Source organism: Nannobrachium achirus (assembly GCF_963921795.1).
Source record: "Nannobrachium achirus genome assembly, chromosome: 14".
In the NCBI taxonomy this organism is placed as follows: Eukaryota; Metazoa; Chordata; class Actinopteri; order Myctophiformes; family Myctophidae; genus Nannobrachium; species Nannobrachium achirus.
In genome coordinates, this window is record NC_137821.1 from 34,989,311 (window position 1) to 35,015,193 (window position 25,883).

The 25,883-nt window shown below is 43.6% G+C and overlaps 1 protein-coding gene across 1 annotated transcript in view; it reads right to left on the reverse strand.

The window, feature by feature from the left end:
- Positions 1 to 25,883, reverse strand: part of LOC308297985 (sodium/calcium exchanger 1-like) — a gene marked incomplete at both ends in the record, with an annotated part of 133,755 nt that overhangs the window by 82,820 nt on the left and 25,052 nt on the right. Inside the window, 5 exons of the mRNA XM_080741549.1 lie at positions 11,694 to 11,886; positions 13,347 to 13,532; positions 16,517 to 16,613; positions 19,718 to 19,870; positions 21,441 to 21,551. Of these exons, the coding sequence (XP_080597675.1) occupies positions 11,694 to 11,886; positions 13,347 to 13,532; positions 16,517 to 16,613; positions 19,718 to 19,870; positions 21,441 to 21,551 (740 nt within the window). The remainder of the gene's footprint in view (positions 1 to 11,693; positions 11,887 to 13,346; positions 13,533 to 16,516; positions 16,614 to 19,717; positions 19,871 to 21,440; positions 21,552 to 25,883) is intronic.

Consider the following 25,883-nt stretch of genomic DNA (forward strand, 5'->3'; position numbering starts at 1 on the left):
CAAAAGTTGTAATTTCATGTACACTGATAACTCTGAGAGTGTACAAATGGAACAAAATGGACGTGTAAGGGTCATCTATTTTCCACGTTATGAACCCATGGGTGTGCAACGCCAAGTGTCTCGCTCAGGGACACCTCGACACACAGCTGGGGCCGCGGCTGGAATTGAACCTGGGAATTTCTATTTCCCAAAAGTGGCCCCTCTACCCGTTCAGCTATGGCCGCCGGAGATTCATCGGTGGCTGTCCGAGACGTGAGAAGAGCTGACAACAGGAAGGAAGTACATCAGATAACAGGAGTGCCGTACAACGGGTGGGGAACGGATTCCATAGCCAGCGGCATGGCCCTTGAGTACTAGTTAAATTTTAATTACGTGAACAAGAGGTGCTGCATGGGGCCCCGCTGTACTTGCTCGCAGGTCTAGCTGTATCATTGTGCATGCTGCAGTATGGACACAGATTTTCTTTCTCTGTGTCTCTGGTCGCTAAGGAAGCGTCATACAATCCTACAATCCTACACATACAAGATTGTATTGTCCTTGGCCCATCTTTGAACATTAGGTTTTCATTATAACATTCTTATTTTTATGTGTAATGTGCGATGAAAGCACTGATTGGAACATTGAACACTAGGAACATAGTCCACTGGTATACATTTTGGCTAGCCACCCTTCCGTTAAAAAAAGGGAACGCTTCTTGTCTGGTATACCGGCACCAAAAGGATCGCCTTTTCATTGTGCTTGTGATCAACAACAAGTTGATGGTTATAAATGTCCAATTTATAACAATACAATGGTATCCCTGGCTTATTTTATGTCTGTACGATTGTACTAATTGGGTGAAGGGAGTGGTATAAAGGACTTGGATATGTTGGATAGAGAGGCACTGAACCAAAAAAAAAGGCTTGAGAAGTACTGCCGTAGACATTAAGCCTCCATTAATCTTCACATCACCCTGCTGAGACTCTGAGCCAGAAAGCTTGTGCAGTATATTTAGGACTTGAACTTTTACACTTAGTGGCAAATCCTTTGGCTTAATTTCTGTCCAAAGTTTAGTCATAATTTCCTCCGGGGGTACAGTATATATGAATATTACCGTAAGGGAGGGGATAAGGCTTTCAACGTAAAAAAGACTGTAAAATGTCTTATTTGAGACGTTCCTTTTAGGCAGGGTGTTTAACTGTACTTGTACTGTACTACATTTCAATTGTATTGACTATACTTGTACTGTTATCCATTTTTTTTGTCTAATAAAATAATCAATCAATCAATCATAATAGTAATATGTGTTTTTTAATAATGTTCTAGACCATTTAATAAAGGCCCTTTATTGTTAAATCCACCTTGAGTGCCTGGACCTGGATTCTTTTCCTCTTTTTGCTCATTGTATTCCCTTTCATGAGCACTGGTGGTTTGAGGGATACCAGTAGCGCCCCTGCTATCTTCTTTCTCAATCAATCATAATGTTGCAAAGTAATTCAAGGTTGTCTCGTTTAATGGCATAAAAAAAAGAAGAAGTCAATATTCAACCCTCGTAATTCGCACTTCAGAGTCAGGTTGATTTGAAGGTAAAGGTCCCTGAGGACTGTCTAGCAGTAACTACGCACGCACACACACACAGGCATTGACGCACTCGCGTGCGCTCGCACACGCTAGGGATGGGACGATACGAACATTTCACATCACGATTATTGTGACCAAAGAAATCGCGATTTACGATATTATCGCGATAATCAAAATATCCCCAACATCCAGTATCCTGGGGCGGTACATTTGCCAAAATGTTTTTGGCAAAGAGAATTGGTAGAGAGTGGAAAAGGGGACTGTATCAAGTACGTATATTATAAGTACGTTTTACCAATAGAGGGTACATATTATGCAGCTCGGCAAATAAAAGGTGAATTGATCCCAGTGCATGACGGAGGACGATATCACGATAAATTAAATCTCCACGACGCGATTATCGCGAGTGTTTTTTATCGATAAACGATAATATCGCATATCGTCCCATCCCCAGCACGCGTGCACGCACGCACGCACACACACACACACACACACACTTTAAGCATCTCTCTGGTGTCCTTGGGCACCATGCATTTTTAATGTGCTGATGTTAGCGCTGTTAAATTGACCAATGCATAAAGTGGTTGGGGAAGCATATCCATCACCCCCCCCCCCCCCCCCCTTCACTTCTACAGGGCCCCATTAAGATAGCCCTGTGTTTGTGTGTGTGTGTGTGTTCGCATGTGTGCTTCCAAACATTGCCACGAACAACCTAAAACTCAGACATGGTTCGAGGGTTCACAAACTGTGCACGTTCACCTTTGGGATTATGTTGCGTGCCATACATGTGTCGCGCACCGCGCATGGGCGATCTAGAATTTCTCAAGAGCTGTGAGCTTGTAGATCGGCTTTTTACATGCATGCCATGTATGAATCAGGCATGAGTGAGGGCTATAAATGGTCTCGAAGCGTGCCAACTGATAGCAGCTGGCCTCTACGAATAAGTGTCACGACAAGGACAGTGTGCGTGTGTGTGTGTGTGTGTGTGTGTGTGTGTGTGTGTGTGTGTGTGTGTGTGTGTGTGTGTGTGTGTGTGTGTGTGTGTGTGTGAGTGAGAAAGAGAGAGAGAGAGAGCAGGAATGAGAGAAGGAAACGGGCTTAGCAGAAAGTAGGACTAAAAGCAGTGGTGTAAAGTAACTACTGTAAGTACATTTACTCAAGTACAACATAAGTACAATTTTGAGGTACTTTGCTAAAGTATTTCCAATTTTCAATAATTTTACTTCTACTCCACTACATCTCAGAGGCAAATATTGTACCTTTACTACAGTACAATTATTATTATAGTTACTAGTTACTTTGTAGATTTATTGCGACCGGTCGCAGTTACTATCAAAACCTTCACCGCCTGTCAGTCAGTCTGTCAGTCTGTCAGTGGTTTGTTTTGAAAACTTGTGAAATGGGACATTCTGCATAATGAGTACTTTCTACTTTAGGTACTTTAGGCAGCCGATAGAGGGATCAATAATGCAGCATCACCATGTAGATGAGTGTGAGGTTGAGAACAGTCGTTTCAGGATTATGAACTGGTCTCCATAAGCGAACGCCATCTGTTTTGTTAAATGGCCCCGCCAGCTGTCAGAGAGCTTTCACTTTGAATTATTTCAGACATGAAAGTCAATATGTCCCGGATCTGTGTGACTCGAATGTAATCATCCATGGGAAATATTAAAACGCCGCCACAAGACGATCGCATCCAGGGTCCCCGTGCTTAAATCATGCTCGCCTGACGAAGTGTAAATCAGGCCTAACAACTTAAACCATTTAGACATAAGTGCCTTCTAAATCAATAGTTCTCAAACCTTCTCCTGTCAAGAACCCTCAAAATATTTGGTCACGGACCCCCATCTAAAAATGTTTTGTGCCAGGGACCCCCAGAAGAGAAGATTTGTGTTAAAGAAATATACTGTATGTATTCAACACTTTTCACACTCTGTCAAGCTTTTTCAAAAATGATCAAAAATAGTACAATCTTGCAGCGCAACACAAAGTGACGCGCTGTGAGCTTGTAGATCTCACAGATACCGGTACAGCTAAAATCTAAAATGCCACAGATGCTTTCCCAGTAAACTGGACCTGAGTTCATCTTCATGTGATCACTCCTCCTCACTAATGCTATATGGCACCATGTCCATTCACTGTCTCAGAGGAGGGCTGTGGACAGTTAAGTGACCTGCCTACCAGTGGCACCATCGTTAGGGAGGGATTATTATTATTATTGATGCACGAAATATGGCTTTTATCTTTTATCTAAAAAGATGGTACTGTAGTTCGTAGATCACTTTTGATGCAGTAATGGTCTAATTACTATACTAAAACAATTTAGAGGTATTAGAAAGAACCCAGTTTCATGGCTTAGTTCTTGTGGAGGAAAAGAGACATATTTCTCTCTACCTCTTCCCTGCCTGTGTCTTCTGTCTGTGATGCCTCGTCTCTCACCTCCACACTTCATAGCACCTCCTCTCTCCTGGGCTCCTTCTTAGCCCTCCCTGTCCTTGGATTCCTCCTCCACCCCTCTCTCCTCTCCTCGCTATCAGGCATGTCCACATTTCAACTGTTTTTTTACTCCCTGTTTTTTTACTTTTTTACTCCCCGCAGTGCGGCACTCGGTGCTGCGCTGTGAGCTCGTATATCTGATATTTTTCAATAGTTAAAGCATAAAATAATGGTTAAAGTGGTTCCAGGTCTAAACGCCCTTGGTTCCAGGTCTAAACGCCCTTCCTCATCATCACACAGTGTTAAGGCGAGTGTCGCACAAAAGTGGTGAAAAAAGCAGACCAGCTATTTTCACTTCTCTCTTCTCTTCTTGTCTTGTTTTAATCATAATAAAAAGGAATGCTTTTGGATACATGAGGTTTCCACCAGACAGCAAAGTTTTTACTCTTTTCTCCTCAGACGCCCCCCCTGAACCCCCCCAACCCACCCTCCCCACGAATCCACCCCCTGTGTTCTCCCCGACGTTTCACTCGTTTGTGTCCATTTCGTCAAAACGAAGGAAAGAGGAAAAAAAACGTTCCTCGTCCATATTTTTCCGTCTCACATAAACCTCCTTTTATCCCCTCACATTCGTTTTGTCGCTCCCCCGCCGTCTGTCTGTCTGTCTGTCCGTCCTCTCTCTCTCCTCAGTTTCTTCTGCCTCTCATTAAATTTCTTCTCTCCGATGACCTTGGTATTGTACCGTACAATCACTGTCCCTTCTCTCTCTCTCGCCCTCTCTCTCTCCCGCCATTCTCGAGCCCCCCATTTACAGCATCTCTAAAGCGTATTTTTAGATTTTTTCATTCACACCGGATGGGGTTTTAACAACGCGCTCCTCTTTAATTCATGCTCACTCTCTGCTCTGCCTCTCGCTCTCTCTCTATCTCTAATCTCTTCCTTTCTCTCTCCGCACCTGTCCCCAATTTGCTCTGTCAAAGCTCAGCCTGTTACCTTCTCCAGATACTGCATAATACTTGGTTTTCGATTACTTTTGTTCTCACCAATAATTGGCAATTAAGTCAACAATGTCAAAGCACACCTGTATTAAAATAGCAGGGCCTTTTGGTGAAAATATTTGGTGAAAATATTGAAAATAGCAGACCTCCAAGATCACAACGCATCGCGTTGTGAGCTTGGAGGTCGGCTATTTTCAGTACTTGATACCACACTAAACTAAGCATCATCAAGTCAATACTGGAGACGTGGCTTAATGGCATATGGATTTCTACAAAGAGAGGGCAATTCTTTCAACATAAGATGCTGCATTCAAGTTCAGGAGAGTTTGGACAACACAATGCTCTTGAATGCTGCCTTCAGGTATGGCATGGAAAGAGGGCATTTGCATTTCTTTCACTATAGTGAAAACTACATTCATGGTCTGGAGAGGGCAATTTTTACAGACGGATAAAAGGGCAGGGGCTCAAGCCCCATTTGATGTCTATGTGTGCAAGTGCTTGCAATATAATATAAATGGTTACGGAATTCATTTCATGCAGCTCTCTAGTTCATAACTGTTTGTATAGCTGCAATAATACTGTGTGGCTATCACAGAATGCCATGGCACATCTGGACCTGTCTCACACCAGTGCCTCTGCATACTGGTGTTGAACGACCATAAACACAGAGGATGCAGAGTGCTCCATCAGTTTACAATGGGACCACATAAATGCTGATGTCCTTCTTTTGGGCGTTTCATTATACAGTCAAGAGAACGATTTCACAGTTTTCCAAAATGCCCTGCCCTCATTTTCCCTTCTCTTCATCTCTCTCTCTCAATCTCTCTCTCTCACCTCTGCTGACCCTACACTACACAGCCCCCCCCCTCTCTCTGTTCTTCCCTCTATCCATCCGTCCATCTCCGTCCAGCTGACTTTTTGCCAAGGCAATTTAACTGGATAATAAACGTAAGTCATAAGTCAGCATCTACACCTCTCCCCCCCCCCCCTCTCTCTCTCTCCCTCTCCCTCTCTCTCTCTCTCTCTCTCTCTCTCTCTCTCTCTCTCTCTTCCATACACTATTAAACAGCTCTGTATTAATCTATCATTCTCGTCCACTTCACTCGCTTGTAATATCTTCTCTCAATATACTCTCTCTCTCTCTCTCTCTCTCTCTCTCTCTCTCTCTCTCTCTCTCTCTCTCTCTCTGTAGGAAAAGAGTAAATAATAAAAACAGAGAGGAGGGAGAGAATGATGTAGGAATAGGGGCGAGAGGGAGGGAAAGGAATGGGTGGATGAAAGAGGGAATATTCTCGGTGGCATCTGAAGGGCACTGGAGATGAACCGACAAGAGGACGATAGAGAGAGAGAGAGAGAGAGAGAGAGAGAGAGAGAGAGAGAGAGAGAGAGAGAGAGAGAGAGGGAGGAAATAAAATAATTGAGAGAAGAGAGAGCAATGGAATGGGTGAAAGAATCAGAATAGGGCTATAGATCACTGACTCTGTAATAAATAATTAACAAATGCCGGGTCCATAAAAGTCATACAATATCATATAAAGTGCATGGAACACAAGAGCCTCACTGCAGTGAAAGCGTCGAGCTTGAAGAAGCTTTTCCTGTTGCCTCGCTAACCTTGAATTAAGTTGTTAATGCTGCTCTAGAAGAGAATTGCAGAAATTGCATCGCACTGTCAACCCAGGCCTTGTATTAAAAATACACACGCACGCACGCACACACACACACACACACACACACACACACACACACACACACACACACACACACACACACACACACACACACACACACACACACACACATACTGCTAACAGAGAAATGTTTCAGCCCCTTTCACATCTGGCAGTGGAATGCCTGGTCGGCTATAGCAACCCAAGTAGTAGATACACCGCGGATCGATTGAATTTAATGTTCATTTAAATTTGGCCTATAGATGGATTTCTAACTATTTTATATTATTCAGAATGTATTGGAAAAGGTTACGTTTTTGCCAATAGCCACTTAACATTTGAAAACTACAACCATTTACAACATTTCCTGCTCCTGTTACATAAATCTGTTAACGGTTAACACCTAGAAATTATTTATGGCTGTTTCTTTTTTTTATAATTTGTATTAAGTACTAGGCTACGCCAGCGATATGTTTGCGAGTTGGAAGCCGGTCGGGCGGACGGTTCTCGAGATACGTGAACCACGCACACGCACACACACACACACACACACACACACACACACACACACACACTTTTTGTGTGTGAAAAATGTCATGCCACAGCCACGGCCACGGCCAAGCAAACGATACCTAAGTACACTCGTAACAAAAGTAGTTCCACCTGGATATGGAGCAGCTTCTACCTGTCAACCAGCAGGCTGTGAAGCAGCACTGAGCCCTTTTGTCAGTCTTGACAACATAAGCTGTTACACAGGTATTAGGAGTACATCGTTGCTGTCAGGCAGAAACCTCTTGGTGTTTTTTCATAGATTAAAGCGCCTTTCAGACGGAGAGCGGGTGCCGCGGGGGCTCCCGCTTGGATCAGCGGGGACCGCGCCGCGGCCTCTCATGTGAAGACACAAACACAATCGCTCCGCGAGGTAAAAGCCGGCCGATATTACGCCTAGCAGCCATTGTTGTTGTCCTCCAGCGCGCCAGCCGGCAAGTGTGGAAAAAAAAAGATGACGACAATCCAGCTCTTGCCGCCCGCGAGCGCTTGTACGAACGATCGCAGGGATTTCACGGGGCCGCGCCTGCTCGCCCCTAAACTTCTCCGCACGGCCAAAATAAACGCCCGCCTCTCATTGAAAATGAATTACTAGGACGCGGCAGTGACCGCGCTCCGTCTGAAAGACGCTTAACGCCCCACTCGATCATACCACAGTGTCACACATAAATCATGCATCAAAAGTAGAAGATGCACAAGTTTGTAGATCTGCTACTTTAGCTAATTCTGAATTTGAAAACTGAAAAGTGATATATTTGGACATAATGAGGTTTCCACCTGATATATTATGACCCTGAATACACTCCAGCTGCACTGTCTCTCTCTCTCTCTCTCTCTCTCTCTCTCTCTCTCTCTCTCTCTCTCTCTCTCTTTCTCTCTCTCTCTCTTTCTCTACAAAAGACATAGATGTCTGACAGCTATTGCTAGATGATATCTCTCATTCTCTCACAATAAACGGTAATGCTATATTTGCTGCTATATGCACTCACCTGATGCTTTAGCTTTGTCTTGTTATCAGTCTTAGTTTCCTTTGTTTCTGTATTCTATATTCTTATGATTATTTATGAAACGGCAAGCGATGGGAGCTCGTACAAAAACATGATTTAACTCTGTTCCACCTGCAAACTTGCAATGTGACAATTAACTCAAAGTTAGTGTGTGTGCGCGTGCATGTGCGTGTGAAGGATTTTCTAAAGCTTCAAACAGAAGATCAGGTTGGAACGCACCAGAAAGGCAAGAACAAAGCTTGAACTTCTCTGAACACCGATAAAATGACTGTGCTAAAACTAAAAAGTCTATCGGTGAACTGAGAACTGCCAAATGTACTTTCATGTGCTCGCTTTGAAATAAAAGTGTATTTTTGTTTGCGGGGAACATCGAACACGTCCCACTTTGTCCTCTGTCTGGTTGTCAGAGGACAACAAGCTCCGTTCACACATAACATATCAACAAGTTTTTAATTGCAAGTTCAAATACCTGGAACGCGCCTGAGTCGCGTTAGATTTTAACCACCATTATTTTGTGCTTTAACTATTGAAAAATAGCAGATATACAAGCTCACTTTGGATATCTTTGACCCGACTTCTAAATCCTTCCTCTAAATCAGTGGTTCTCAAACTTTTTCATGTCAAGGAACCCCAAAATTACATTCATTTGGCCACGGACCCCCATCTCAAAATATGTTGTTCCAGGGACCCCCCAGAAGCAGAGATTTGAGTTACAAAAGTTTGCTTTGAAAAATATACAATGAAAAATGTGCACAGATTTTCATGATTTTTCAAAAATAGCAGATCTGCAAGCTCACATCTACAAGCTTGTAGCGCGACTATTTTTCAATAGTTAAAGCATTAAATAATTCTAGGCTTAAATGGGTTAAAATCACCCTCAAGGTTATTATCAATTTCCCCCCCATTTACTGTATACACACATACTTGGAGAATCCATTCCATATGTTGCCAAGTACTGCAAGGACTTTGTCAAACTGGCATGGATAAAGGATACTGTGAATGAGCAACCTTGCGGCTGCTGAATAAGCAGCAATTCAAAAACAGTTTCCATAATGTTGGCCGCAGCCTGAAAAAAACACGCTGGTGTCATGGTGAAATTGGTGACCTCCGAATGATGTGACTCATGTTGATTCAGTTCACTGGTTCTCAAACCTTTTTCATAATCAAGGATCCCCAAAGTCATGTATTTGGCTAAGGATCCAAGATGTTTTGAAAATAGTGGATCTGGCTATTTTCAAATAGCTGATAAACTGAATAGCTTAAGGACCCCTGGGGGTCCCCGACTCCCCGGACGCCACTTTGAGGAACAGTTGGGGGTTTGGTGCAGTTGACAAGATCTTACAATGAGCAATGCTTCTAACGACAGGTTAAGAGCTATAGTTCTGATCACTTGAAAATAGCTGATCTACAAAAAGGGATTTGGTATAGAGGGGGAAAAAAGGAGGAGGCCAAGTATAGACCCCTGGGGGACACCGTTCAACAAAGTGTATAGGGATTCAGTGCTTAACTAGCAACTTCTTAAAAATATAACAATAAAAAGTCTATGAGTCATGCGAGAACAAAACCGCCGCTGGCTGTCCTGAGAAGAAATCCATTGCATTTTTCGACAAGCTATTGAAAAATAGAGTTTTCTATGAACAGCCAAGGGAGGGAATTAATTGAAATAGTCCAGCCATATCAGACTCCCAGCTACACAGCTCCCATAGTCGCAAAGAACCGAACACACAGCCAAACACCAACGGCCATACAGTTTTAGATTAGATTTAGAACGATGAAAGCAAGTCAAGTCTAATCATGAAATTATGAAAGTGTGGACTTCAATAACACAAAATGACACTTAAAGGGCATCTCAACATCACCCTTTCAAAGATATTGCTTATTTTTTAAATTGCTGAACAATAAATGATTCCACAAACACAGTGAAGGACAAGGCATGTTGTCTGTTGGAATAATAATAATAGATACAGTACCTATTTCCTCCCGTGAGGGAAATTCAGTATTTTCAGCCCAACCCAGCTGATTTGCTGCCCACAAGGAGTGCATGAGCACTTAGGGGTTAAGAATCTTGCTCAGGGACACACATTGACATTGCTACCCTGACCTGGAATCGAACCTGGGACAACCCGTGGCTCTGGTTCCCCAGGGCGGGCTCCCTAACCATTCAGCTATGCCGCCCCTAAAAAAGCAACATAACAACTTTCCAGCAGGTTGCATATACAGCACAGCACAGTAAGTACATGTAATTAATGTCTCGAAGTCCCCTACAGTAAAGGCCTCCAACACATTAGCATTGCCACTTATGCAGACATCAACGCTTGTATACAAAAACATCTACATACCAAACGAGAGGGTTAATACATTATCTCGCTGCATGTGCAGGATACTTCAAGTGGACCATGTATCTTGGCTCCATGTTTTGGCTCCATTTAACATAATGGAGCCAGCATACAATAACAACATGCAATCTGTATGTGGCCAGGCCATACCGTTATTGAGCGATATGCCATCACTCGCTTTGCATTAACACCAGATATATAACTGTGTAGGTACATATGCGTTCTCATCACGTACTTGCTGTCTGCATCGGATCTCATTCTTCACACTCGCTATGCAAGTCAGGCGTGCAGCTGGAGAGGTTGGCAGGTCTGTCTATATTGTTAATGGACATAGAGTGGCTGATGCTGTCTGCACTTGACGCGACCACGCGGCCTGGATATAGCATTCACAATGAGCATCCAAACGTATGCTCTGTGCATTTCGTCACTGCCGGGCAGAAACCTTGTATCTCCAAGGTTCAAATGCATACGTTTTTTTGGTAAATTAAAGCCCTACTTCATCATACAAAAGTAGTGAAAATAGCCGATCTCCAAGCACACAGTAGATCGGCTATTTTGACTATTTTAAATCGTTTTAAAAATAATAAAAAAGGAAGGTTTTGGACATACAAGGTTTCCACCCTACAACTACGATTTGCTCATGCATCTAGGTAATGCCCGTGTTGTGTGCTGGAAAAAGCAGATCACTACACGTCACAGCGCGGATGTGTTATGAGCTTGTACAGATCCTTCTCGAAAAATTTGAACATTGTGTAAAAAAGCATTGCAGATGCCATAGCACCTCAAATCATAACTGACTTCAGAAACTTCCCACTGGACTTCAAGCAACTCTGACTTCCGAAGGTTGACCTTTCTATTATAAATCCTTGTTTTGAGCGTTCTCGTGTAATATTGTAATATTTTGAAATATGGACTTTTGATATTCATGAGCTGTATGCCATAGAAATTCAAAGTTTTAACAAAAAAAAAAAGGTTTGAAATAATTCACTGAATGTCCAATGTGTCTAGAATATATGAAAGTTTCAAGAAATATATGAAGGTTTCAAGAAAATGTACTTTTACACGATATTCAAATTTTTCAAGAAGGATCTGTATATCTGTATATTAGATCCGTATTGATCCGGGCCGTTGTTTACTCACATGGTCTCGTCGTTCTGGAACTCCAGCTTCCCGCTGACCAGCTCGTAGTCCTCGCCGCCTCTGGCCGTGCCGTCCACGGTGCGGTAAGGCACAGCCACCAGGCCGCGCGCCCCCGACGTCCTCTGCACCTTGACCTCCATCACTCCCACGCTCTCGCTCACCCGCTGGCTGTCCGACTCGAAGGTGAAGATGCCTAGAGAGGGAGGGAGAGAGAGAGAGAGAGAGAGAGAGAGAGAGAGAGAGAGAGAGAGAGAGAGAAATTTAGATTTTTAACCAAAACTTTATTTTAACAATCTTTCAAAAATGCTTACAATCAAACCATCTTTAAAGAGGTGGTGCCATAGTTTTGTACTTTTACTGTTTTATATGTGTCTATGGCGTTAACATTACTCTAATAGACCCCCAGGTGTGGTTATAATGTGCAAATTCGCCTTCCCTGTGTATTTTTGGTTTCTTCCTGAAAGCTGAAAAGTCTCTGAGTCAAAAGGCCCGATCGAAAAACACTTGAAGTTAATGACATCATACAATCATCCCCTCCCCTTTTACCACTGTGGGTGTGGCTAACTTCAGCTGGGTCACCACCCACCTGACAACCAGGCATACTTAATGAACTGGTGCATAAAAACATAACTTTCTGTACACTTTTTTGGAGGAAAAAAAACTTCCTCCTAGTATAATCATTATACCTGATCATCATGTTTTAGGGAGGGAAAAGAAAGAAAGAAAGAAAGAAAGAAAGAAAGAAAGAAAGAAAGAAAGAAATATATTCACAGGCAGACCGACAGACAGACAGACAGACAGACAGACAGATTAGGTTGATGAACACCCACGGTCACTCACTCACTGAATGTCTCCGAGCTAAATATACCTTGAGAGGATGAGAGCGACAATTACAGTGTGTTGCATTACTGTACCACCTACTCACTCTAGACACTCTAGACAACGGGCAGTAGGTAAACACTCACTCCCTCGCTTATGCTGCCTCTCTGTCTTAGTATACAACGTCACCAAAGACATTTACAGTACATGTATGGACATATGTGGTGACATGGAGGTGGTCTGAGAACTATCCCAAAGGAGCACATCTAATTTATCGTTTACATGGAGACGCAACAGATCAGACCAGTCACGCATGCGTAGAACCACTTCTGTTCCATTTCCTATCAATTATTCCTTATGTGCTTGCAAAGCATTCCCCACAAGGTTCAGAGGGCACTCGTTTATGCAGCTACATTTAACTCCATAGAACAGAGTGGCTCAGGCAGTAGAGGGGCTGCTTGGGAAACGGAAGGTTCCAGGTTAGATCCTCGGCCCACCCTGGCCCCCTCAAAGTGTCCCTGAGCCAGACACTGTACCCCTAACTGTTCAAATATCAGATACAACGAAGGATTTTCGTTCTCTGTACAACCATAGACTGTAAAATATATGGACAGTGCGAAGCCATTGGTTTCTATGCAGCGCAACTGAAGTATTTTGGGTCCTTGGCATGGGTGTCGCCATCATAGATTGAAATGCGACCAGAGGAGGCTATTGGTTGCCAATGGTCACGTGCAACCGCAGAGATACATGGGAGAATGTGGTCGGAGCCTCCCGAAATACAGCACACGAAGAAGAACACACATTGTGACAACACATGTGACATTGTCCCATTACCTGCATGGTCATCGTCATAGATGGTCACGGTGGCGGTGTGGGCGTCACCTAGCACCGCTTTTGGGGCGGTGCTAGACTCCAGAGGGGCGGGCTCAGGATAGCCAACCACGCGCGGGTTACTGAGGTGGACGTAGAAGTACTCGTCCTCCTCGAAGATGTCGTCGTCAATCACTCCAACCGTGATCTCTGGAGAGAGAGAGAGAGAGAGAGAGAGAGAGAGAGAGAGGGGGGGGGGGGGGGGGTGAACAGTCTTTATGTGTTGCAATGTGTCAACGATTTTCTGCTCTCTGTTCATAGTCCAACCATGCACAGTTTTTGATGGAATCCTCTGTCAAAATCACTCCATCACGCTTACTAGATACTATAGAGTTAGCCTTACTACCGAGACTTCCGCATTGTGACGTTGGGGCGACGGTAGGAGAGTCTTACCGACTTTGTCATACACTCACGCTGGACGGTCGGCAAAACGGTCTCTTGTGGCTCGACACATGAACAAATGCAAAATAATCGTCATTCTCCCAACGGTTAATGACTACGGCGGTAACCTTGCACAATGTATTAGTCCGTTGTTTTCAATAAAAGTAGTTTTTACCAAGTGTCACTGCTTTTCCCCGTTTGCCGCAATGTTAGTTGCAACAGCGCCACTTGGTGGCTGGGAAGCATTATTGTGCACTCTACACATACGTCACGTCCTTGTATTAGCGAGTAGTGCAAGGGATGAACGTCACGTGATAAGTGCGGCCATGTTTAACCAGCGCTGTGGTAAAGCAGTGACACTAAAAACTACTTTTATTGAAAACAACGGACTAATACATTGTGCAAGGTTACCGCCGTAGTCATTAATATTTGGGAGAATGACGACAGTGTCTTACGTATATTTTGCATTTGTGCATGTGTCGAGCCACTAGAGACCGTTTTGCCGACAATCCAGCATGACTGTATGACAAAGTCTGTAAGACTATCCTACCGTCGTCCCAACGTCACAATGCGGAGGTCTCGGTAGGCAGTCTTAATGTAAGGCTACTATAGAGTCACTGTGGTCCATTTAAAACAATGAACACAAAACCAACAGACAAACTAAAAAAAAAGAAAATGTAAAACATGTAAATTTAACACAATTCTAACAAATTAAACAGATGGGAGGCCAGGGATGCAGACACGACTACCACTCCCAAGAGGCCCATTAAAGGCTCACAGTGTGAATCGTCTACAACAGTGGTTCTCAAACTTTTACATTTCAAGGTCTTAACTGACAAATGGAACTAAATGGACCTGTTAGGGTCCATTTGGTTCCATTTGTACACTGTCAAGAGTTACAGACTAAAGCTGGTTGCACACTGCTGAGTTTTTTCGGCCGAATATAGGGGCGAATGTTCGGAGCACGGAGCACCTCACGTTATGTCTGCTGCACACTGCCGCCCGTTTCGTATTTATTTTCGGACCACTGGGTCCCTTGCTCTCTCTGTTTCTCTCTCTCTCTCCTTGCCCTGAAAAACGCATTTCGCAACGAAAGAACGTAGCAGTGTGCAACCAGAATTAGGGTCAATTTAGACCCCCCTAATGGAACCTAGAGAGTCCCTGGAATCCACTTTGAGAACCACTGGTCTACAACCATGGGGACAGCAGGCCAGCCGGGGAGAAAGCTTTAGCTACAGTGTAGGTCCAAACAATTGGTATTTAAGTGAAGACATGATTTAAGATCAACGTTCAAATAGAGTAGGGAATTCATAGCCTGGCAAGCCAGCCTCATACTATGCATTCACTCACTCGTTCCTTCCCACAATATGAGTCTGGACTTTGGCCTATAGGCAGCTTGAAATGTGAGCGGGAGTAACTTGCCTTGACAGACAGACTCCTCTAACCAATCAGCGTAGCAAAACATATGTCATCACAGTGCAGCCAGTCGGAAGAACGGCAAACAAAAACGTCTTTTCGGCCGATGTACTCCGCTAGCTCATACTACTGTTCCTTTTCAATTGTTGTAAATTGTAATTGATTCCAACAAAATAACTTCACATATTGCTTGTTTTATCGTTCCAGCGTTAACTTGTTGCATCAAGGGCAGCCATTGTTGTTTCGAAAATGCTGCAACATGTCACCATCTACACAAGGACCAATCAGGGTAAGCGTTTCACTTGTTGTGTGGAAAGCAGTTGAAACGCAGTCACTGATTGGCCCAGATAATTTTCTGCGCCGGTGCCTATAGGCTGAAGTCCAGACCTGATACTGGGGAAGGAATGAGTGACTGAGCACGTATCAGGGCTGGCTTGCCAGCCTAGGGAATTCAGGGATTTAAGTTCTGCTGGCAGAGCAATTGAACTGAATTGAATGAAATTAAAAGAAATTAAATTGAATTGAATTGAATTGAATTGAATTGAATTGAATTGAATTGAATTGAATGTTTTGATGAATTGAGCACAACTGCCCCCAATGGAAACAAGCCATAGGCTTTCTTGGGTTTAAAATCCTCTTAGCAGACTGTGTATTGAACTGTACCTTCCTGTATTTGCAAGATGCCAATAAAGTATTCAATCAATCAATCAAACCCCTGGTGGATAGTATACCACCAGTCCACAAGGGTGGACAACCAGCTAAAAAACCTGAACGCTTCAGTATTTACCCCACCAACACAGGGGTGGTAACATTTAACACATAGCTTGCCAAAGAAATCCTTAAGACGTCTGGGAACGTCTTACCTGGTTGCCATGGTTATCAGGTAAACAGGTGAGCAAAAACACTACATTTCCCATCAAGCTCAGCGGCCGATCCGCCCGTGAGCATTTCCTGATTCAGATCGCTTGCTCAGTGCTCCATTCTCCTCCTTCCACAGTCCCATAGATGTAAACAGGAGCCATGTTATTGACTCAAGGCAGCGTCAGCTTTGGTCGTGGTTTGGATTTTACTTCACCACCACGATGTTCGCGAGCACAACGCACACGCACGCGCGCCAGTAAGTAGTGTGTTACTGTGGTAGTCAACTGCAATTATCTATACTAGTATAGGAGCTGTTACAAAAAGAAAGATGAACTCAATAAGGTTGGGGGGAAAAATACAGTCAATTTAGCACCGCTTCCAGGCCTTGAAACAGGTTTAATCAATGTTTTCTTTTTAATTATCAAAACAATATTACTTCCAAAATTAACTAGGCTAATTGTTCTCCTGTTGTTTACCTTTGAGGCTCTCGCCAGGCTTGAAGAGGAGAGTTCCCTCTGCAAACTCATAGTCGGAGCCGGCGTTGGCTGTGCCATCCTCTGTACGATAATCCACCTGGCACACACACACACACACACACACACACACACACACACACACACACACACACACACACACACACACACACACACACACACACACACACACACACACACACACACACACACACACACACACACACACACACACACACACACGCGCGCACACACACGCACAGATTTATAGATTATTTTTCCCCCGTACCGTGCAATATCTAGATCTTTAGTTTTTTGGGGGAAGCTGAAACTCTTTTGAAATAATAACATAACGTCGTTGTCGGGTGGAAACCTTGTAAGTCCAAAACCGTTTGTTTTGTATTTATCATTTTAAAAATGATTTAAACTAGTGAAAACAGCCGATCTACAAGCACACAACGCCTCGCACTGTAGATCGGCTGTTTTCACTACTTTTGTGCGACGGCCTTGTATGATGAAGCAGGGCTTTACTTAGCAAAAAAAAAAAAAAAATTGAAACTTGCAGATACGAGGTTTCTGCCCGACAGTGACGATAAATAACACAATAATTAAAGGAATACTTTACTTTACTCGCAACCCAAAGAAACACTTGAATAAACAACCCCGAAACAGAAGGGGGGAAAAAAAAGTTACTTTCACTTAAAAGACTTTCCAAGAGTTAAAACTAGAGGCAACCAAATCTCTGAAAACGGCATTGTTATGGATGAAAGTAAAGAAACAATGGGAATACGGGGAAAAGGGACAGAGAACAGCCGGTGGGGAGAAAAAAACTAAAGAAAGTGGAGAATAATTTTCAGGGAGGACGGTGTGGGAGAACAAGAGAAGGAACATTATTATAGAAGGCCCTCTGGTCAGAGAGAAACTTTGTACTTTGCTTCTCTCAGCTCCTTTCATCCCCTATACACAGTCAAATCCTCCGTGTAAACGTTACGCCGGTGTATTTTCTTCCCCCATTTCTCCTCCCTATAGTCTAGATACACTACAGTGAGATACCGTATCCAACACCCGGGTATGGGAGTAAGGGAACGCAATGCTGTGATCTGACTGAAGCAGACAGATAATTGGGAATGTTTTGCAAAACAGTGTTCGGCTTTGTGAGCATAGATTGAGATTCTGAACGCTTGAAAAGAATCATGGTTCATTATGTAAATGTTGGAATTACTATTCCTCTCCTTTCCTCTCCTCTCCTCTCCTCTCCTCTCCTCTCCTCTCCTCTCCTCTCTTCCTCTCTTCTCTCCTCTCCTCTCCTCCGTTCTTTCCTTACATTCCCTTGTTCTCTCTCCTGGCGTTTAACAACAAAGGGATGGTGTATGTAAAGATTATCAAAGCCTCTTTTAGGAGAGTCTGGAAGAGTCTGAAAACGAAATTGATTCTTTCTTTTAATTTTTTCAATACTTTTTTTTCAATACTCAAGTATTTTTAAAAGCAAGCACTCTAGTACGTTAACTTAACACAATTGACAGAGCAACTTTCACTTGTCTGTCTGTCCATCCATCCATCCATCCATCCATCTTCAACCGCTTATCCGGAATCGGGTCGTGGGGGTAACAGTTCCAACTGAGACCTCCAGATTTCCTTATCCCGAGCAACTTCCTTTACTCCCTCAGGGAGTATACCGAGGCGTTCCCAAGCCAGTTTGGAGATATAATCCCTCCATCTGGTCTTTGGTCTGCCACGGGGTCTCCTCCCAGTGGGACGCGTATCGAGGACCTTCCTAGGAAGGCGCTCGGGAGGCATCCGTACTAGATACCCGAACCACCTAAGCTGACTCCTTTCCAAGTGTAGGAGCAGCGGTTCTACTCCAAGTCTCTCTCGGGTGACTGAACTTCTCACCCTATCTCTAAGGGAGATACCAGCCACCCGTCTGAGGAAACCCATTTTGGCCGCTTGCACCCGCGACCTTATACTTTCAGTCATGACCCACACTTCATGACCATAGGTGAGAGTAGGAACGAAGATTGCTCGGTAGACAGAGAGCTTTGCCTTCCGGCTCAACTCTTTTTTCTTCACCACAGTGCGATTTAGCGACTGCAAAACCGCTCCTGCTGCTCCGATTCTCCAGCTGATCTTCTTCTCCGTCTTCCCCTTTCTCTCATTCGTGAACAAGACCCCGAGATACTTAAACTCATGTACTGGAGTAATATTTGACCAGCAGGAGGAGAGGAGTAGCTATACGTTGACTCAAGTACTGGGGTTGAATAATTTGTCCCCTGCTGGTTGGTGACTTGACATGTGAGTCAATGTCAAGTTGGCATTGGGTATTTTCTGTGTGACATCTAGTCAGTGGTAGAAGATGAAGCATGCTTAAAGGCGAGTTTCGGCCCAAAACGGCTATCTTATCTTTAAACGTATTTATTTGGTCCCCAAAATAGATGGTCCAGGTGTTGGTTTTTCAAAAGATGCAATATGTTCCATTTTGAGTCGATTTGTCCTACCCAACTAGAGCTACAGAATTGAGGCATTATCTGCCGCAGGCATGTAGCGAGAAATTGACTTTCGAGGGAGATAAATACGCGGATTAACAATTTATCGCTCCTGTCTGAAGCCCTGGTCGGGAAGGACAAATCGACACAAAATGGAATATATTGCATCTTTCGTGTCTGATTTTTAGTATTCGCGTTGCGTTGCGAGGCGTTGTGAGCATGTAGATCGGCTATTTTCACAATATTTATCTGCAGAACCGAGTGCTTGTCAGGGTGGGGGTTCCCAGTTCATATTATGTTTATTTTGGGGGTCACGGCCTAAAAAGGTTTGAGAACCCCTGGTAAAGAGCATTAACAAATTCATCCACCAGGGGCATTGACAACTCATTCTTATGACTTCCTATCTAGCCAAGCTTTATAAACTATATATGTTTTAAAGAGAAAACAATAAAAAAAAAAACAATAAGCAAATATTCGACTTCGGTGAACAAGGTTGAATAGTGACTTTGATATTCGAATATTCTAATATTTGGTGAATGCCCTAGTGTGTGTGTGTGTGTGTGTGTGTGTGTGTGTGTGTGTGTGTGTGTGTGTGTGTGTGTGTGTGTGTGTGTGTATGTGTGTGTGTGTGTGTGTGTGTGTGTGTGTGTGTGTGTGTGTGTGTGCGCGTGCTGTTTCCGTGTTCACAGGCAGCCTTGGGGTCCACAGCACACACACTGACCTTGACGGTGACCCCGTTGTCTCCCCCGCGCCGGGACACGGTCAGCTTGAGGGAGCCGCAGTTCTCGAAGCACTGATAGAGAGAAGGCTCAAACTCCATCCTGATGGTGTGAGGGTCGTACTCCTGGGCCTGGGTCTCATGACTGCTCACCACCTGGAGGCACACGCACGTACGCAAGCACACACCATGTATGACTTGTTGGCAAAGCACAATTACAAGTAACACTCCCTAAGGTCGAGTAGCGACTGCAGAGGGTGCCAGCTAATTTGACTATAATTTATACTTACCTAAGTTTAAAAAGAATTGCAAAAAAGAAACACATCAACATATATACATAATATGCATATGAGACATGGTGGGGGTGGACATTAATTGACGATAAATATTGCGTGCAGGCGAGCATAATTGCATGTGCTCTTCAAAGCACACGTGAGGAGGAAAATGGCAGAGGAGATCTGAACACTTTGAGACACTCAACCAAACTGATCAGAGTTTCAGGTGTGCTGGACATCAATTGAGCTGATCTACCACAACTGAACAGGCTTAAAGGAGTAGTTCACCCCCAAAATGACTTTTTTTCTATTGATTAGTCATGCCATGGAGAGTAGAGTTCAATAATATTTTTTGTTTTTTGTCACATTCCTAAAATTTAATTAGATTAAATCTACCCCCATTGATTCCGGATGGGGACCCGTTTCGAAACGGGTCCCCATCCGGAACGAATGGGGGTACATTTATTATTATCACATTTTTGTCTTAGGAATGTGACAAAAAAACTAAAATATTATTGAACTCTAGTCTCCATGGCATGACTAATCAATAGAAAAAAGTCATTTTGGGGGTGAACTACTCCTTTAACACTAATTGTGTGTGTGTGTGTGTGTGTGTGTGTGTGTGTGTGTGTGTGTGTGTGTGTGTGTGTGTGTGTGTGTGTGTGTGTGTGTGTGAGACAGGCAAGAGTAAGAGCTTAGAGTAAAGCCCTTTGCACACAGGCGCGTTTAACCGCACGGATAAAACGGACAATATAATTTTTTGAAAAGAAAACAATGATTCTCTATGACCTCATGCACACCGGCTCCGAATTAGCCGTGCGACGAGTGGCTGCCGCCGTGCGTTTTTTTCTCGATCGAACCGAGTTCGATTCGTGCGTCTTGACGCATGCGGTAAAAAACTCATCACTCCTTTTATGACTCCTTTTTGGATCCGCAGCGCCGATTCTGCACAGCCTTGCACACCAAATCCAATGCGTTTTATTCATGCCGCAAACGAAAAAAACGCAACTGTCCTGTGTGCAAAGGGCTTAACAGTGTGACAGGCAAGAGTAACAGCTTAGTGTGACAGCGAGACACAACTGCTTCAAGTTTTCACACTAAACTGCTCCCTGCGGTCGCAACCAACAATTAAACCATATGCTGTAGTTTGTTGACCGGAGTCCCCCAGGGGTCCATACTAAGATCCCCTCCTTTTTCCCCCCTCTCTACGCTGAATCTCTTTGCCAAAAATAGCCAATCTACAAGCTTACAATGTGATGTGTCGTGTTTGTAGATTGGCTATTTTCACAGATTATTGTCCCCAGAATAGGAAGGGTATAGTGTTTGATATCAGAGAGCTCCTTCTGAATATATGCACATTTTGTCCTACGCATCTGTCACCAACCTTTTGTGTGTGTGTGTGCCTGCCTGCCTGCCTGCCTGCGTACATGCATGTGTGTCTTATTCTGTACCTTACGGGCCTGGTCCGCAGCGTGCTTCTTTAGAATGTTCCCCGCTCCGATCATCATCCTTGTTGCCTGGATACGGTAGAATGCTCTGCTCTTCTGCTGTTGCACCAGTGTCTAGGCAAAAAAAAAACATACAAACAGATTCATAAGTGACAGGGGTTGAAAGTAACTATAAGTACATTTAGTCAAGCAGGGACGTGCAGAGAATGTTAGAGAGGCAGGGGCTGACATTTCTAAAAGGGCCTTTTGGAGAAAATACCGAAAATAGCAGACCTCCAAGCTCACAAAACGTAGCAGCGCGACCCGTTGTGAGCTTGGAGGTCGACCACTGGCCGCTTTTTACAGACGTTAAACCCCCTTGTCTATGTGTGCACGTGCCTGTAGTCAAGTACTGTACAGTCAGTAGGTTAGCCTTGCAGAGGGGCCCATAGGGTAGGAGCCTATCTAGGCATTGTGAGCTTGTAGATCAGCCATTTTTGGCAAAGAGGTTTTGTAGAGGGGAAAAAAGCAGACCAAGTACAGAGTGAAAGGTCAACTTTATTAAGTATTGACGGTTCAAGTGATTAAATATCTGAAAACACAAATTTACATTAATCCAAAATACACTGATGATTGTGCTGTCAAACGATTAAAATATATGGAATCTATGAAAAGGTTGTGGGGGTCCCCAGTTCATCTCTCTCTCTCTCAGCTAAGGGGGCCTTGGCCTGAAAACGTTAAAGACCCCTGCTTTAGATATGTTCAAGTGGGCCCTGGTCCAGGGCCACTGCAGTAGTCAGACATGATGTTTCACAGTACAGCGCGGTTAGACAGCTCTCCTTGCTGTCTCTAGGAGATATGCTGATGACTGATGGCTTCCCGCTTCAATGGATAAGACACTTGCCATAGGAATACTAATGCTAAATGCTAGTCGTTGCTTAAACCTCGTATCTCCAGACTTCAGTATTTTCTGCTTTTTAAAAATAGGGACACTGGGTTGAAGGTGGTGAAGTGAGTCTGTGGGTTTTATAAATAATATCCAACCAATGGAAAGTATTAACAAGAGTTTGTGACCAAATGATAACTACAGTATATTGGATCCATTGGGACACAGGGCCCCCCCTCCCTTTTCATTTCCTAAAAAGTAACGGTGTTGGACATACGAGGTTTCCATCCAACATAATATTTAACGCAATACGCCAGGCGTTGTCGTCTCCGACCACTCACTCATCTCACCGAGCGCTAAAGGGAGGAAGGTAGCATATCGTCGTTGTCGGGGTGGAAACCTTGTATCTCCAAGTTTCAAATTTGTACGTTCTTTCATAAAGTAAAGCCCTAGCTGATTCATCATACAAGGCTGTCGCACAAAAGTAGTGAAAACAGCAGATCTACAAGCACACAACGCCTCGCAGTGCGAGGCGTTGTGTGCTTTTAGATCGGCTGTTTTCACTACCATGATTGCTGGACTATAAGCCGCACCTGACTATAAGCCGCACCTGCTAAATTTAGAACAAAAAACAAATGTTTACATATATATAAGCCGCACCTGACTATAAGCCGCAGGTGTCCTTCCTGCTTCCTGCTAGAGCGCCCCTGGTGGCCGTTGGCAGTAAAAATCTATATATAAATCCTTGTTAAAGACCATTGTAAAACTAACTAACTGGCCCTTAGCTGTAAAAATCTCTATATAAGCCGCAGGGTTCAAAACATGGGAAAAAAGCCGCGGCTTATAGTCCGGCAATTATGGGTAGTTTAAATCATTTTTAAAATAATAAATGCAAAACGAGGAGTTTTGGACATACAAGGTTTCCACCCGACAACGACGATAATCAGATATGTCGTTGCTATTTTATGTCCAAAATGTTATTATTTAGTCACAAGCTCTTGTTAACCCTTAAGTTCTGTTCAGATTCACTACACCTTCGTTCTGTTCGGGTCATTTTGACCCGGTGGATATTTGGTAAAAAGAAAACAACACTAATATAAATTTTAACTTAACAAATCATCATGATACATTGACTTTTACTCAATACCAAACAATTCATATGATATATTTGGTAAATGTTTGCATTTCTGCTTTGCTATATCACATTAAACACTGAAAGAGCTAGGCGTTTTTACTGATTTAGCTGAAATCCATGTAAAAAAAACGACTTCATTTAATACTGGGCGATATTGCTCATGCTTATAGGAAGGGGGGGAGGGTTCGGAATGGGGCTTCGGAAGGGGGGTGTTAGAAGTGGGGGTGACTGTGTGTCTGTGTTTTGGCATAATACTATGTATTTCTGTGCTTCCGGGTCAAAATGACCCGAACAGCACTTAAGGTTCAAAAAATATGAGGGGGGTGTAGCATGGGTGTAGTGCAAAAATATTTTTTTTACATGTTCATCTCAGAAGAATCTTTAAGGCCAGTGAGTTTCAGGTGGAAACATTTTTAACTTCTACCTTTTTTTGCCAGACCCATGAAATGGGTAGGCCTATATAAGCAAATGTCGGTCTGTCCCTTTTCTATATAAAGGGTATATATGATGATGACATGATGATGACATGCCTACAAAAGGCATGATGTCATAAATGATGATGACAGACAGGGGGTCTGGCACAACCAGGTTGACCTGGTCTAGTTTTCAAATGAAAATGTAAAACGGGTCAAAATGACCCGAACAGCACTTAAGGGTTAATACTTTACATAAGCGGTCCACCCGCGAAAGCTTTAGATATTTTCAAGTGTGCCCTGATGCAGAAACAGTTAGGATGCCACTGCAGTAGTCAGACATGATGATGTTTCACAGTACAGCGTGGTTAGACAGCTCTCCTCCCTGTCTCTAGGAGATATGATGATGACTGATGGCTTTCTGCTTCAGTGGACAAGACACTTTCCATAGGGAAACCAAATGCTAAAAAATGGCTTAAACTTTGTATGTATCTCCATATTTCAGCTTTTTATGTTATTATCTTCCAAAATGTGTTCGCCTATAATGGCCAAAATAGGGAGGGACACCAGTTTGAGCCAAAGGCTAGTTTCCATTGTGCAACAACTGAAGAAAACAACATTGCAACAAAAGCAACTAAACAAAAATAAGGTAAAATCTCGCTCTTTCGAACGACCATCATTTCGACCGGAGGGTTAGCGACTCACCCCACGGAGGTTAGGTTTAGGGTAAGGGTTAGGGTTGGGTGTCGAAAAAATTACATGTAGTAACAGCGAAGCTATCCAAAAAAAAAAAAAAATCGCAAATGTCAAGAAACCACTCCATTTCCATTGAAAAGCAGAATCCACCTCCATAGTTAGATTTAAACTTCGAAGTCAGAGAAGGTCATAAAAATAGCAAAAATAGCTGATCTACAAGCTCAACGTTTTGCAAATCCCCTGAAAATCTACTGTCTACTGGACGTGTGAAGTTTTGAAATGGCATATCTGTACATTGTCTATGGAGCACATGGGAGGATATGCAAATATATCGGATATAGGTTATCACACAAAGTGAACATCAACAAAATAAACATAAATTCTAGCCTCAACGCATTCCCAAGGCAAACAACAACTTAATTAAATGACAACAACAAAATTATAACCAAAACGTTGTATATGTGCGCCCCAACGTATGCTGGGTATAGTCCCTCCTCCTGTCCAATGCACAGCCCTGGGGGGACACACTACAATATGTTCCTCTAACTTTGTTGTTCTATAATGGCTGCGCGTGGCTCACACATCACTGTGACAGCTGGAAGAACATAAGGCGATGCATCCAGCCATGTTTGTTCAGATCGGCGTTTATATAACACCCTTGTTTCCAAAGCTCACGCTACACTGTACGTTCACACGCGCGCCCCTCACACAGACGGCGGAGGCAGCCATGCATGCGACAAGGCTGCCGAACTGCTCGCTCAGTGACTTGGTCAAGGACTACCTTTCTCTGGATCAGGGCTCACTTGAAAACCTTGACAATGAATGCTATTCAGATTGGTTCTCAAACTTTTTCATGTCAAAATGATTGCGACCGACGGTCGCAGTTTACCATGAGAAACGTCACAGCTTGTCCGCGTGTACACGTGTACACGTCTACACAGCGGAAAACCCATAGACCGGTTTGCCACTCTGACATCATGCTCTGATGTCACTGTGATGTCAGGGGAACCACTCTGCCAGAATGGGTTTGCCGATCTGACATCACACTCTGGCTTCACTGTGATGTCACACTAACATAATCCCTTTTATGCCCATATATGGAGTTCCCTGATGTCCACATCCCTGATGTGGCGTGACTCCCCTTTTATGCCCATATATGGAGATCCCTGATGTCCAAAACCCTGAAGTCCACATCACTGTGGCACGACCTCACCCTCTAGGGCAAGGTCGCTTGTCGCCCTGAGGCGTCTTACTAGTAAGTATTTGATTGCGGAACCCCATGCCCATCTCAGAAATATTTTCTGCCGGGGACCTCCAGCAAAGATTTGAATATGGCA